At 44.3% G+C, this 14,336-nt stretch overlaps 1 protein-coding gene across 1 annotated transcript in view; it reads right to left on the bottom strand.

The window, feature by feature from the left end:
• The window catches only part of WDFY4 (WDFY family member 4), a 229,231-nt gene that overhangs the window by 189,618 nt on the left and 25,277 nt on the right, over window positions 1-14,336 (bottom strand). Inside the window, exon 8 of the mRNA XM_054983968.1 lies at window positions 7,265-7,878. Coding sequence (XP_054839943.1) covers window positions 7,265-7,878 — 614 coding nt within the window. The remainder of the gene's footprint in view (window positions 1-7,264; window positions 7,879-14,336) is intronic.

The following is a 14,336-nucleotide window of genomic DNA, read 5'->3' as shown; positions in this document are numbered from 1 at the left end:
AATGGATCATTAATTAACCACGAAACAGCAAAACTTAATGAAAGTATTTTTATTAGACAGATGAGTCCCTGTTCAATTTTCTTCTCCAATCAGATTCTTGTGTGCAACTCTGCCCGCCTGCACCTCCAGGTCATCTTCTCTCCCCCGGGCCAATTTCATAAGAACACCGCCTTCCGTGGCTCCTAAAGGCTCAAAATAGCCATTGTCCATTTCTGTTACTGTCCTTTCATCAGAAAAGTTGCAACATTTAAGATCGCAATCCGGCTAGTGTGGTCTGCCTGAGTCGCCTGTATAATCAGAACCACGGCAGGAACCACTACAGCAATAGAGGTTAGGCCTCCTCTTTTTACCGTGGGTTTTGAGTAACAATAATCTTCAGAGCTCTGTATAATTCTTGGGGGAAACACCCTCTGGTTCTTCATGTTCTCCCTGAGTCTCCTTGTCTCCATGTCTGATCTGCTTTTCAGCATGTTCTGCCAGTTTCAGTTCCAGAAATTTGCACAGGTCTGCCCCCTTGACCTCCATCACGGATAACCCTGTCACATCTATAGAGGGGGTATAGTCTCTGCAGCTATCCTTTTGGAACAGGACAACCAAACCACAGCGATAGCAACAGCCGGGGCTTAACTTTTCACAAACATGGCTAGCCAGAAGGTTAAAATCGACAGGCCTGTCCCACACCTGTGTTAAAAGAAAAACATTTTTAGAATTGTTTCTCTAGCCACCCTACATTCTTTCAGGAAGCCTTTTTGCCACACTTACATCGGGGAATAAAGCCTGCACACAGGGGCGCCTCTCTTCTTCCCCCTTGTCGGGATGTTCCGGTGTTTGTGCTCGAGATGGAAGTGGTTCTTTTACTCCTCCCAGGGTCTCAGGCTCCGCTTTGATCCTTGAATCTCCAGTGGTCTTGTGTTCCGCATCAGGCCGGGATGGGTCTGCGAATTCTCCCTGTTCCTCAGCATCCAGAGCTTGAACAGCTGGTAGGCTCGCGCTGTACATGCTACAATCTGTTTCCACCTTCTCAGGGGTGGCCACGGCCCACTCATCCTTCCCTAACTGTCAGAAAAAAGACACGCGTATAAGTTTTCTATTTCACCTCTAGACACCCGCTCCCCCCTTTTTAAAGAAAAACTTACATCCCAGTATAAACCCTGAATGCGTGGGGGCCCCTGTACTTTCGTAGGCTCTGCTTCCTGACCCTCTGCTGCAGCATCCATCACACTTTCCATCTCCTCTGCCTCTTCATCACCGTCATCATCACCTCTCAAGCAACTGTATTTCTGCCAAAACGCTATTTCCCCACAGTAATCACAACACTCTGGGTACACTTCTTTGTGAGCCACTTCGACTATTTCTGTAAACACCCGCCAAGCCACTTCATGCTCATCCAGCTACAAGAGAAAAAGAAAGGCCTGTTTTTCTACTCCGTGATTCTTTCCCTTCCCCGCTTTCCTTCGGTACTTACCCCCTGTACTAAAAATTGAACACACTCTGGTCTGTCAAATTTAGGATCTAGTTTCTTCCCACATTTTACATCTCCTTTGCAGGGCACTTCGCAAGGAGCCTGCATTTCTTCCACGACCACGAACCCCTTCAGCTCTACAGGTTTCATTTCTTCCACAGCCCCAATCCCTTCTAGCTCCGCAGGGTTCATTTCTTTGTAAATTTGCACCTCCTCCTCAGTGGCACAGCTTGCCCCTCAACAACACCTGCAGCAGATGCCCTCTGACCCCATTTTTAAAGAGAATCCCCTGCCACACCACACACCCCTCATTGGCTCATTTAAATTAGACTAGATACATCCTGCATAGCGGGGGAGGGGTTCACGGCGTTCCCCTCATTGGGGTGCATTCGCAGTGGTGCCACATGGCCCACCAAAAAGAAACGGAGTGACGCCACAAACCGGGCCTACCTGGCGGGGGAGAGTTACCCTAAATTCCCAAAATTGCCGCAATCACCCCATAAACAGTACCATGCCATTGAGACAAATCTATAGATGTGTCACATGCTATCCAAAATGAAACACACCGACTCTGCACCCTGGTCTACCTAGTAGAGATGGTTTACCAAAAATCACCAAAACAGCTCAGATCGCCCCGATAGCTGTACCATGTGGTCCCCCTCATTGAGACAAATTCGTAGACATGTCACATGCAGTCCAAAAGCGCAACAATGCGACCCCCGCACCTCGGCCTACCTCGTAGGGGCAGTTTACCAAAAATCTCTTCCTGAGGGCCCCCCCATCTCCGAGAAGGCTGGGCATTTTAGAGCACCCCCCCCCCCTCAGGAACATGTTTTTTACCTGTTTTTTCATTCTTTATTGAATTCAATAGAATAAGGTTACACCTGAGAATATGGAATAAGTATCAAACCGAAATTGTCCCCGAAGGCTCATTGTGGATTTCACCACAAGAAGCCATCTAAAGAAAGGAAATGATAACTAAACAGGACTGGTCAACTTAGTAGTGTTTTTGGAAGAGGCGTGTAAATTGAATTATTAGCTGAGGGTTACAAATGTCAGTGGTTCTTTTATGCACAATTGTTAGAAAGGTTTAAATTGGACAAAAAAGAATGGGGATTTCAGCAAGAGATGGCAGATTTTGAAAAAGAAATGGAAATCATATAATAAAGAAAATGTATAAACTGTTGTTGAAATTTGATACAGAGGAAGAATCTGTCAAACAAAGTGGGCATAGAGTTTTGGGTATAATATACAGATGGATCAAGATGTCAGTTAAGGGCCTCAAATTTACTTTGTGTCCCACTCAGGAGAATTTTTACAAAACAATGTACTGGTGGTATTGCAAAAATGGCCATGGGTGTCTCAAATAAATGTTGGAGATGTGAACAACAGGAAGGAACATCTTTGGTGGACTTGCAACAATGCAAAAAAAAAATGGTTACAAGCACATAGGTTAATGCAGATAATCTTAAAGGTTAATAGAACCAGAGTTCTATTTGTTGGATATTATGGACAATAAATTGGAAAAAGAGCACGGTATTTTTATTTTAGATATAGTAACAGAGGCATGGCTCTTATATACTCAAAATGGTAGTTCATGGAGATTGGACTGGAAAGATTAGTTGAGATGGTCAAGCTTACAGTGTTAATTGGAGATAAAACACTCTATATTCATGGCAAGTTGGAAGCCCTTTATGGACTATCTGAGAGAGGCAATGAAAAATGATTTGTGGCTTTGATTTTTAAGAATAAGGTTCTGAGATATCAAGCAGAAGAGACACTGAAAAAGATATTAATGAGCCGGCAAGCTGATTGATAATAAAGAGAGCAGTGTTGTAGGCAAGAAACTGTAACGGATTAATAATATACCTGTTATGTTTCTTACTGTTTTTACTTTGTAGATTGATTTGTAGGCCATTCTCGGGCCTTTGTAGTTGTCTTCTTGTTATATTTCACATTCTTTCTCCTGTTCATTCTTCTAACTTTCCCACAATAAAAATAAAAATATTTTTTTAAAAAAAGAACCGTGTTACACCCATTTCCATGATATTAATTCACACGTTAAGCTTGCATAACCCCTATGGGGTGATTGGTTTAGCTGTTGCTGTTGCTGTGGAGCATAATAATAATTGATGTACTCTTATCACCTTGAATAAAATAATCAGAAATGTTGTATGTGAACAATATGGCTAAAAGTCGTGTTGTGTATTGTGTTTGGTCAGTGTTACTGGGTTTGTATTGTTCTTGCAGGGCTGTTAATTCCCCAAGAAGGGGGCAGAAACATGGGTTCCTTTAGCTTCAAATTGGAAAGACTCTCTCACTCGATGGGATCTGACAAGTTGAACTGTTTACCTTTTCAAAGACATTGTTGGCTGAAAGTTTCTGAATGGTTGCACTTATGAGTTTAGTTAAAGAAAAAAAATAGTTGTATTGTATTCATTGTTAAAAGTTTTTCTTAACTTACAATTGCGTGAAAGTCCTAAGCCTCATAGAACCCCCGTTACACTTGCCTTTAATTTTCCCTGCTGGAATATTAAAGATTGTAGCTTTGCCCCTGATACAGCCTGACTAATCATACTATTCAGAAGTAATCCCGCTCCCCTCCAGAAAGGATAGAGGGACAAACAGACCTAACTGGTTCCCCCCAAAAACTTATTTCAGCTGTCCCTACTCCCTCTCTTTGAGAGCTTCCCCCTTGCTTGAGGCAGCCTGGAATCAGAGAGGAGAATGTGGGACGGTGGACTGAAATGTTGATTGGGGCATTTCTGTGTACTGAATGATGGGGGGGGGGGGGGAGAAGGACTACTTGCTCAGTGACTCCACAAAACTCTACAGCTAGCAATGTGGAGGTGGGGTGCTTCTGGCACCTGTGGGAACTTGGGGCTCTCTTAAGGACTGCTTTACACAGGGTGGGTGATAAGCACGAATTCCCCCCTTCCTTTCCTACACTGTGGTCTCGTTGGCTGAGGTTTGCCCCTCCTCTTTCCTTCCTCCAGCCGCGGGCTCCTAGCTCTAGTTTAAAACTCAGAAGGCAGCTGCGCTCTCTTACTTCTGTCTTTGTTTTCAAAGAGAGAAGAAAAACCTCCTTTTAAAAATTTGCACTGTATTTTTGCACGTTTTTATTTTTTAAAGGGAAGAAAAAAGAACCAGCATTGAAATGGGTTCTCTGCCTCTTTCCAGGGTTTTTAAAGGCTGTTTGCATGCTTTAAAAAAGACGACGCTTGGGGTTAGAGATTCTGACTGGTAAGTGCTTAGAAGCAGCTTGTTTGGGGGAGGAAGAAAATCTCTCTCTCTCTCTCTCTCTCTCTCTCTCTCTCTGGTTTTAACCTGCCTTAGTTACCCGGAGAAAGGGTTCTAGGAGTTTTTTAAGCTGTGTTTTTAAAAACCTCTAAAGACGACGCGGAGGGGAAGGGTAGCAAAAGTCTCCTTTTTTCATTCCCATAGCTGTCTCTGCTGCCGGGTCTTGAAAGGGGGAGAGAGGGAGCTGAGAGAACCTCCTCTCACGCACACAAGCTGCTTTTCCACACACACCCAATTGCTGTCAAAACAACAAAAGTTTTTCCATAGAACTCCTTTTCTCTCTCTCTCCATCATTGTTATTCCCCAAAAACTTACATACAAGCCCCTGTGAAACACACACAGTTGGCTTTTCCATAAAACAGTTTTTTGTTTTTCTCTACGCCTATTCAAAATCATAAGCACACGGTGAAACACAGGTTTCCCAAGTCAAAAAGCCCACTGCCCCTCAACACACTGCCTTCTGCACCAACCACTGGGGGTGGGGGGTGGTCATGGTGCATGAATAGAGGGTGCATACAGTGCCCCTTAGGACCTATAGGGAGCTTGGGTGCTAGATCTGGTCCCAGCTTTCTACCGTAGCACCCACAAACTAAAAACCCATTTCTATGGGTCTGGGGGAGCAAAATGAGGGGTCACATGAACCAGCCAGGCTCTTCTAGGGAGCAGGGGGGCTGGTCTGCCCCCCAATTTTCTACCCTAGCACCCCATAAACTCAAAACTCTTTCCTCTTGGTCCACAGGGGCAGGCGGGGCTCGTAGAGGGGTCACAGGGAGCTGCTAGGCCCTCCCGGTCACGTGGGGTACTGCTTCCGGGGTCTAGAGGTGGGACTTCTGCCCCAGAAAGGGGCGGGGCACCTGTCACTTTTTTGTGATGACATGAGGTACCCCCCTTATTCTTCTGTACCAGTTGTTGATGATAATGGTACTGAAATAACAGTACTTGTATTTGCTTGAATGCTTTAATTTTGCTTTTTCCTGTAATCCAGGTGGCTTAAATGATAATATCTTTTTAAAAAGTTTAAATTTATTTATTTATTTAGAAAAAAGTTATGCTTCTTCTCCAAGGAATATATCTGAAATAGCTTACAGAAGAAAATATAATAAAAACAATCAAAAAATCCCAAGTTGTTGATGAAAATCTAGCATTAAACATCCTGGCCTAGCTTAAAACATAACTAGAACTTGGCAGGATAAATGAATTGCGGCCTGACATCCTTTGATTATATATTAGAACAGAACTAAACTAAAGCCTCTGTCAATTTCACCTCCCCTTTGAAGTAGTAAAGAAGAAATTAACAAACCCTCTGAGCCCTGATCTTTGCCAGCTCTGCAGAGAGGGGAAATTGACAGAGCCTTCACCTCTGTCTTTTTAAACTACACTTCCCAGCTAACATTGCATCTCCCTCCACTTGAGCATCATGTAGAGAGTCTTTGTTGCTTCCAAGACAGCAACATACACTCTCTGAATCCCTCTCCATCCTCTAGTTAAAAGGCTAGATAGAGTGCCAATTTTGCCTTTCCTATCACAGTATGGATTTCTTTAACAATAAAGAGTATTCATTTCTCCCCAAAAGCAACAAGCCTCATGTCAAATTTGTTCTAAAGTATCCACCCATCCAGCTCCTGCTCACCAAAAGTGCATCCAGACAAGCAAATTTTATCTCTAAGGGTCAAACCACACAAGACAAAATACACTTGAATTACACTCGAATGGCCCGTGTAATTCGAGTGTATTTTGTCTCATGTGGTGAGACCCTAAGGCTGTGGTTGATCACCCCAGGCTGGCTTCTGGAGCTGAGCAGGCAAGTGCAGCAACTAGGGCCGTTTCCACACATCTTACCAGCCTCCGGAACGTTGCGCAAAACACCCGGAAGATAGTATCGTCTCGAGCAAAATCATGCCAGGAAGACGCTATCGTCTGGGAGTTTTGCGTGACATTGCATCTTCCTGGTGTGATTTCGCACGAGAAGATACTATCTTCCGGGTGTTTTGCGCAACGTTCCGGAGGCCAGTAAGACGTGTGGAAACAGCCCAGGTGGAGCCTTTAAATGGCAGTGCAGGTACAGAGTTCTAAAAGAGCACTATTATCTGAGCTGCTGCGGGCAGTACATGTTACCTGGTTTGTCTTTGGTACTCCCAGGGAGTGGAGACTTGATACAGCTGCAGAATTTTCCAACCTCCCAAGGATTGGGTTGCTAAGCAGTGTAAAACCATAGAGTTGCTGGTGTCTTCTAGAGTTACTCTAGAAGCAACAAAGGGTAGTTCTAGGAATTCTCCAAAATTCTATGGTGAAAACTCTATAGTATGCCTAGAGCTACCCTTTGTCACTTCTGGTAAGAGCTTCCAGTAAGTAGACAAGGCTGCATTTTTTTAAAAAGAAAATTCTCACACTGCCACTCTAAGCCGTGGTGGGCAACAGGACCTGGGGTGGCAGCCCTACTCAGTGGGCAACCAGAAGGAGCAGGACAGGCTTTCGAGTTCCTTTATTAAAAGTCAAACATACCTTTCTTTGGGATCCAGCTGCAGATTGTCAGTTGTTCTCTGATTGTCCAGGTGCTCCTCGGTGCCCTCCATCTTGTCTGGGTGATTTTGGGGGGTCTCATCAATATGTGCTGGGAGGAGTGCCTCTGCCCCAGGCTCCAGCTTCATCGAGCAGCTCCTGAGCTGGAAGACATTCCCCTTGGCCATCTGGTCAAGGAAACTGAATATCCATACGCAGCTTTTGAACCAGGTCGGGAGATTCTGTGCTGAGCAAACAGATGCATCCAACAATTCGACAAATGATCTAGTCTTGCTCAGCGCTCTAACGGTCTGCCTCCCTTTTGGCACTGCGAAGCAGCCAAGCAAGGACAGGTACTCCGCCAGCTTCTCAAAGAGGCCGTTTTTGTGGAAGAAGTCGCTATTGACAGTGTCCAAGTGAAGAGCAGCGGCTATCGCGTGGAGGGTATGCGAGAGCAGCTCCATCGCCTGGCTGTGGTGGACTGAGCTCCACATGACTGATGGCGGATCATGCAGTGCGCCCTCCATATCGAAGAGAAGGGAAAGCAGTCCATTAAAACCACTGCTGGTTCTGAAGGCTGACCGGCTCCGGGGTTGTTCCAGCATCCTCAGGAGAGACTTTGAGAGAAAAGAAGACAATAGGCACTTAATCACATTGTTCCTGCCAGTAAAAACTCTCAAAACCCAAACGGGCTTTTGGATTTATTCTTACAGTAGCAGTAATGCTGCACTTGAGCTGTACAACTTGAGAACGGAGCCTCATAGGACTCAAATTTCCTCCATCCATATATTTATTTATTTATTTACGTCATTTATAGTCCACCTTTCTCACTGAGACTCAAGGCGGATTACACAGTATGAGGTTAATACAATCAGTATCAAGTAAGTACATTTCAATACAATACCATAAGACAAACAGATACAAGTTTAAAGACATAGCATTAGCAAGGATCCAAGACAAAATAGAAAATACTGAAGCAAAACATAATCAATTCTAGGACTAACATTAGAGAGCATGGAGCGATGGGTGTACATAGGAGTACATATTTAAAGCAGCAGATAATATATGAGGCAAAAATGAAGTCCATGATCCCCAACTCGTTAGTGAAGCATCTGAGACCCCCTCCCTACAATACAGCCCTCCCATTTGAGTAAAAAGCCTTTTTGAATAGTTCGGTTTTGCATCATTTACAAAAAGCCAGGAGAGTGGGGGCTCTTCTGACTTCCTCAGGCAGGTCATTCCACAGGATAGGGGCCACCACAGAGAAAGCCCTTGTACGGGCTGCTACAGACTTCACCCGTGTGCAGGGTGGCACCTGCAGGAGACCCTGTTCAGATGAGCAAAGCTGCCGTGGAGGAACATAGGGAAGGAGGCGGTCCCATAGGTATACCGGACCAAAACCGTGAAGAACGTTGTATGTAATAACTAATACCTTGAACTGAGCATGGTAAACAATGAGTAGCCAGTGGAGCGACTGTAGGATGGGAGTGATGTTCAAGCACCTGCTTGCTCCTGATAACAATCGAGCTGCAGCATTTTGCACTAATTGGAGCCTCCTAGTTAACTTAGATGGGAGGCCAATGTACAGAGCATTACAATAGTCAAGCCCTGATGTTACCATAGCATGGATCCAAATGGCCAGGTCAGCCGTGTCAAGATAAGAAGCAATCTTCCAGGCTAGAGTGAGGTTGTAGAAAGCATTTTTTGCCGCTGCCTCAACTTGTCAGGGTGACATCTAGGCTAGAACTCTCTCTCCTGATCTCCTACCTTTCTGTGTGCAGAGAATGTGTCTGTATAGAGGAACATTCGATCACCTGTGACCTCACTGAAAGGCTCAGTGTTTTTTCTCCTCAATGAGGAAACCGGTCTTGGTGTCAAGCCACTTAGGGGAACATTGGCCTGTACGCCGCCAAGAACCAAACTAAACATGACGGCCTTGAATTCACCATCACGTTTAGTTTGGCCCTGAGAGAAATTATATTTAAGTTGAAGGGATGATCGGAGGTTTGACTCGGGCTTTGTGAATTTTTTAAGAAGGGGCGTCCAGAACAGCTGCTGGGCACCGTCAGCTCTGCCATTTCCCCCTAAGCTAAGAGCTTTCGTGAGCCACAGCTCACTTCTTCAGACAATCTGAAGAAGCTGTGGTTCATGAAAGCTTCTACCCTACCACTAATTTTGTTAGTCTCATAGGTGCTACTGGACTCTTGCTCTTCTCCACTGCTACAGAGAGACTAACATGGCTACCCATCTTGACCTATCCCCTAAACTAAGAAAACATTTTACAGTGGCAATATTCACCCACTGGCTCTTTGACATGTACCTGTCCCATATTTCTTTTTTTTTCTTTTTTTTCTGTTTGAATTTTCTTTATTTAAACTATAAACTATACACCATAACATAATAAACAATAAACATAGAGAATAAGAAAAAACACACAATTCTAAACATGACACACTAACAATACATATATCTATAAAATTAAGAGGAAGAGAAAAAAGAAAACAAAAAACACATGAATTACACAAGTTGAGTTCTGATTTTCGCCGCAACAAGTATATATCATTTCTAGAGTCCCACTTATTCTTAGACACAAAACCTCTCTTTTTTCTATTGTTCATGTTTCTTAATCCATAAATCCAGATGTCAACAAATCCTTGTTATCCATTTCATGCAAAAAGTCTATTAATGGTTTCCATTCAGTCAAGAAGTTAACTAATGTCCTTTCTCTAATTAATGCAGTAAGTTTTGCCGTTAACGCAAACGCCAAAACTTTTGTCAACCATCCCTCCACTGTAGGCAATGTTGTAGTTTTCCACGTTTGTGCATAAAGTATTCTTGCTGCTGTAATAAAGTATAAGAACAGTGTTCTAAAACTTTTTTCCAACTGGCTGTCCATTATTCCCAACAGAAAATTCTCTGGTTTCAGCTGAAGTTTAATCTTCAAAATCCCATATTTCAGGGAAGTGGGCTCGAGGTGGGCTGGTGGTTCCCACCAGGGAAACAGCTAAGCTGTGAGCCTCCTTGAGCCTCACACCAGGGATAGAAATATATGTGGCTTTTTGGATTGAGGGTAATTGTGAATGCGGCTCTCCATGAGCCACAGTGTGAGTACCAGATTTAGACATTCGTTTTGGTTCTTTCCCCCCCTCAGTCAGAGTTTGCCATATTTTTTAAATTGTTTAAAAGATTTTTAAAAGTTTTTTTTTAAGTTTTAAATGGAGCGAATTCAAACCCAACAGCAGATCTGCACTGAAGTTAAGGCAATGTTGTGTAGTGGTTAGAGTGTCAAGCTAGGCTCTGGGAGGCCTAGGTTCGAATCTGTACTCTGCCGTGGAAGCTTGCTGGGTGATTTTGGGCCAGTCACATATTCTCAGCCTAACCTACCTTAACAGGGTTGTTGTGGGGATAAAATGGAGGACAAGAGAACAATGTAAGCCGTTTTGGGTCCTCATTGGTTTTGGAGTGTTTTTTTTCTTCAACCAGTGCTTTCCATATTTTTTAAGTTATTTAAAAGATTTTTAAAAGTTTCTTTTTAATATTTAAGCAGATCTACTTCAAAGGAAAAAGCCGATCTGCACTGAAGTTAAGGCAATGTGACAAGGATAAAATACAGAGAATAATGTAAGCCGTTTTGGGTCCCCTTGGGGAGAAAAGCAAGATAAAAATCTTTTAATAAATAAATGAAATGAAATGAAGTCCGTTAGTAAGTAAATAACCCTGCTCCCCAATTAAAGAGGTGCCCGAGGAATCAATGAAGGCTTATGAGAATGCTCTTCAGTATTTGTACATATGAAGCCACATTATAATGAATCAAACAATTGGCCCAGCTAACCCAGGACTGGCAACACCCCTCCAAGGTAGAGCCAAAACAGACGACATGCTTGACACGTGGAGGACACACGGTAGTTTCCCGCAAGGTTCCACAGGAAGTGTAGTGAGAAAGAACCTCTGCCAGGGAGAAGAGGGAGAGAATCTCTCTTGTCCCTGGCTGAAGTTCTTTCTCTAGGTGTCTCGTCTAGTCCATTTGGCCCCCTCTCATTGCCACTGGTTCCCCTTGCTTCCTTAAGAGCACTCCACAGCCAGAGGGAGCCAAGTGTGTGGGCAGCAGCAAGAGGGACACGGGGGCAAGGAGCGTATTGCTGCTGCCAGCTCCCTCTGTCCGCTGCCAGCGCAATTGGCTCCCTCTCGCCACCCGCACACGGCTCCCTATGGCTGTGGAGTGCTTTTAGGGGAACAAGGGGAGCCGACGGTGGCAAGAAGGAGCTGAGTGGATAGACAAGACACCTAGAGAAAGAACCTCTGCCAGGGAGAAGAGAGATTATTTCCCTCTTCTCCCTGGCAGAGGTTCTTTCTCAATACACTTCCCATGTACCCTAGCGGGAAACTGACGCATGCCCTCCATGCATCAGGCGTCTCGTCTGTTTTGGCTCCTAGAAAACATGCTTTGCCTTGCTTTGCCACTGGAGACTCAGAGCCAAACTAAAAGTGACGTCTTACACAGGTTGGACACTAGTCGGCTTCCCTCAAGTTTTGATGGGAAATGTAGGCATCCTGGTCTTGCAGCTGTAAAACCAGGATGCCTACATTTCCCATCAAAACTTGAGGGAAGCCGACTAGTGTCCAACCTGTGTAAGACGTCACTTGTAGTTTGGCTCTCACTGGAACCAGAGAGACCAGAAACTGAACTTCCATGTGCTTTAGCACCAAGCTGAGGACTGACAGTCTGTGCTCTGAGACCCTGGAAGGGGGGAGCTCTCATAGTAGTCAGCCAGACTCCATGAGGCTTGAGCTTTCATGAGTCACAGCTCACTTCTTCGGACAACATGCTGTCTGAAGAAGGGAGCTGTGACTCACAAAAGCTCACACCCTACCACAAATGTTAATCTTCTAGGTGCTACTGGACTCTTGCTCTTTTCTACTGCTACAGACAGACTAACACGGCTACCCATCTTGATCTATCTCCATGGGGCTTGATCACCTCTCATTCTGTGATTTGGGATCCAGTTGTTATTCCCAAGCCCTGACCTCGAAGTCAAAGCATCCGCCTCTAACAAATCCTCCACATGTGAACTTCGCAGAGGCATCAGATACCATCATCAGTACCCAAAACACTACTGTAGGAGTTCTACCACATTGCGAATAGTTAACACCATATTGGTCATGAGAGCCACCAAGTTGAATTATCATCAACCTCATGGGGGGGGGGAGCACTTCCTTAGCACCACCGCCACCCCACTTAATTCTCCAAATGGGTGGAAGAGGGCTTGCTAGAAACACAGACGGAAGACTTTATTACTGTCATTCAGTTTTGCATGCTAATGTATCAAACCAGGCAGAGACCCCTGAATTAGACGCAAATTTAATAAATTGGACTTCCAAGTATCGGGATGGTTTTGACACATATCTGGAGAGGTCAGCGTTAACTGCATTTCTTCGGGCTCTAACTCTGTTACCATTTAATCGCCTAAGACTTAGCATCCTTCTGGCTTTAATCTATAAAAGGCCTGCCTGCTGGAAACCCCTAACTCAGTTACAGCTAACGGAATTTATTTTCACATCACATTATTCGTTATTCCTTATAATTGCCTGCCGCGTGCCACTCTGGAATACTGCCGGGCTAATCACATTTGAGCTCCGGATTTAACAGCTAAATATATATTAGCAAATCAATCTGAATTTGCACATAATGTAATCACAGTCCCAAAGGCTAGAGATAATGAATTCATTTCCTTACATTATATATTAACACAGTTATAATTTGTCAGAATTAGGCATCAAAGCTGCATTTCTTTTTTAATACTAGTTTTGGTGAGCAATAAACTTAGACTGAAACATGATTGTTCAGCCTACGGCGATAAAAGATTTTGCGTGTGGTTGGCTTCGTAGCCGAGTTCTGCATTTGACTCCCCACTCCCACACCCATCTCGCATGTACAAAGAACTTGCTCAGTGTCCACATAATGGGAAAATGTAGCCAGTTATAAACCTTCTCTCCCCTTTTCAGATTCTGGTAGGATCTGGGGATGGTTCCACACCACACCATTCAATGGCAGTTGCAGATTATGGTAGTAACAATCCACCTATCTCCCATTCTTTCCTCATTTACACCCCTGATGCTTCCAGGCACTATCTCCATGCTACAGGTTGGTCTTTCCAGACTATTGCAACTTCCTAGCCTGTTTCCTCCAAGCAATGCCAGAAAATCTGAGCATGGAGTACCCATCTACAGTTTGATGATACTTCGATGCAGCCTGGCGATTGCACAAATTCCTCCCTGGGGCATTTAGTAAGAGTTCACACTCTTCTACTGAGACACCCAGGTGTACATTATCTGCCATACCAGCTTTGAGCATGTAGACTTCAGAGTGGTACAGCCCCCAGAAGTGCTCTTTCTATTATCTTGGCCATAAGCCATTTGGGGTTTTAAAAGTAAGCAAGAACACTTTGAATTGGATGTGGGTGCAAATTGGCAACTAGTTCAGCAGTACATTGTTAAGACAATACAAACACTGTTTTGGGTTCTAGTTAGGGGCCTTACAGGGTCCATTGAAAATGTGAGCAATTGCCCAAAGCAGCACCCAACTAAAACATATTACAGTAATCCAAGCTGGATGTAACCAGGGCACATGTGACTGAGAGCCAAGCTACAAGTGAGGAATGACACTTGCCTGGCAAGCGAACAGACTCACATGTATTCCTCCCTGTTCACTTGCCATTCACTTGATCAAGTGGAGTGCAAGTGAATGGCAAGTGAACAGGGAGGAATACACGCGAGTCTGTTCGCTTGCCAGGCAAGTGTCATTCGTCACGTGTAGCTTGGTTCTGAGATCAAGCTTATGGCTGCTGTTGGTGTACAAGCCTAAACTGGTACCATGCAGTTCTGGAGACATTCACAATTGCGTCTCAAGAAGGGCAGGGTCGCAAAGAACAGAAATACCTTATAGTCCATGTGGTAACAGCGGCGAGAATTTTATTAGCGTCTTACTGGAAACGCCCAACAATACCCTTGCAAGAGGATTTAATAACGAAGATAATGGAAAACGCGGAAATGGACAAATTAACTTCATTAATGAAAG

The sequence above is a fragment of the Eublepharis macularius genome, chromosome 6, assembly GCF_028583425.1.
Source record: "Eublepharis macularius isolate TG4126 chromosome 6, MPM_Emac_v1.0, whole genome shotgun sequence".
Taxonomy (NCBI): domain Eukaryota; kingdom Metazoa; phylum Chordata; class Lepidosauria; order Squamata; family Eublepharidae; genus Eublepharis; species Eublepharis macularius.
This window is presented reverse-complemented; position numbering and strand designations above follow the sequence as displayed.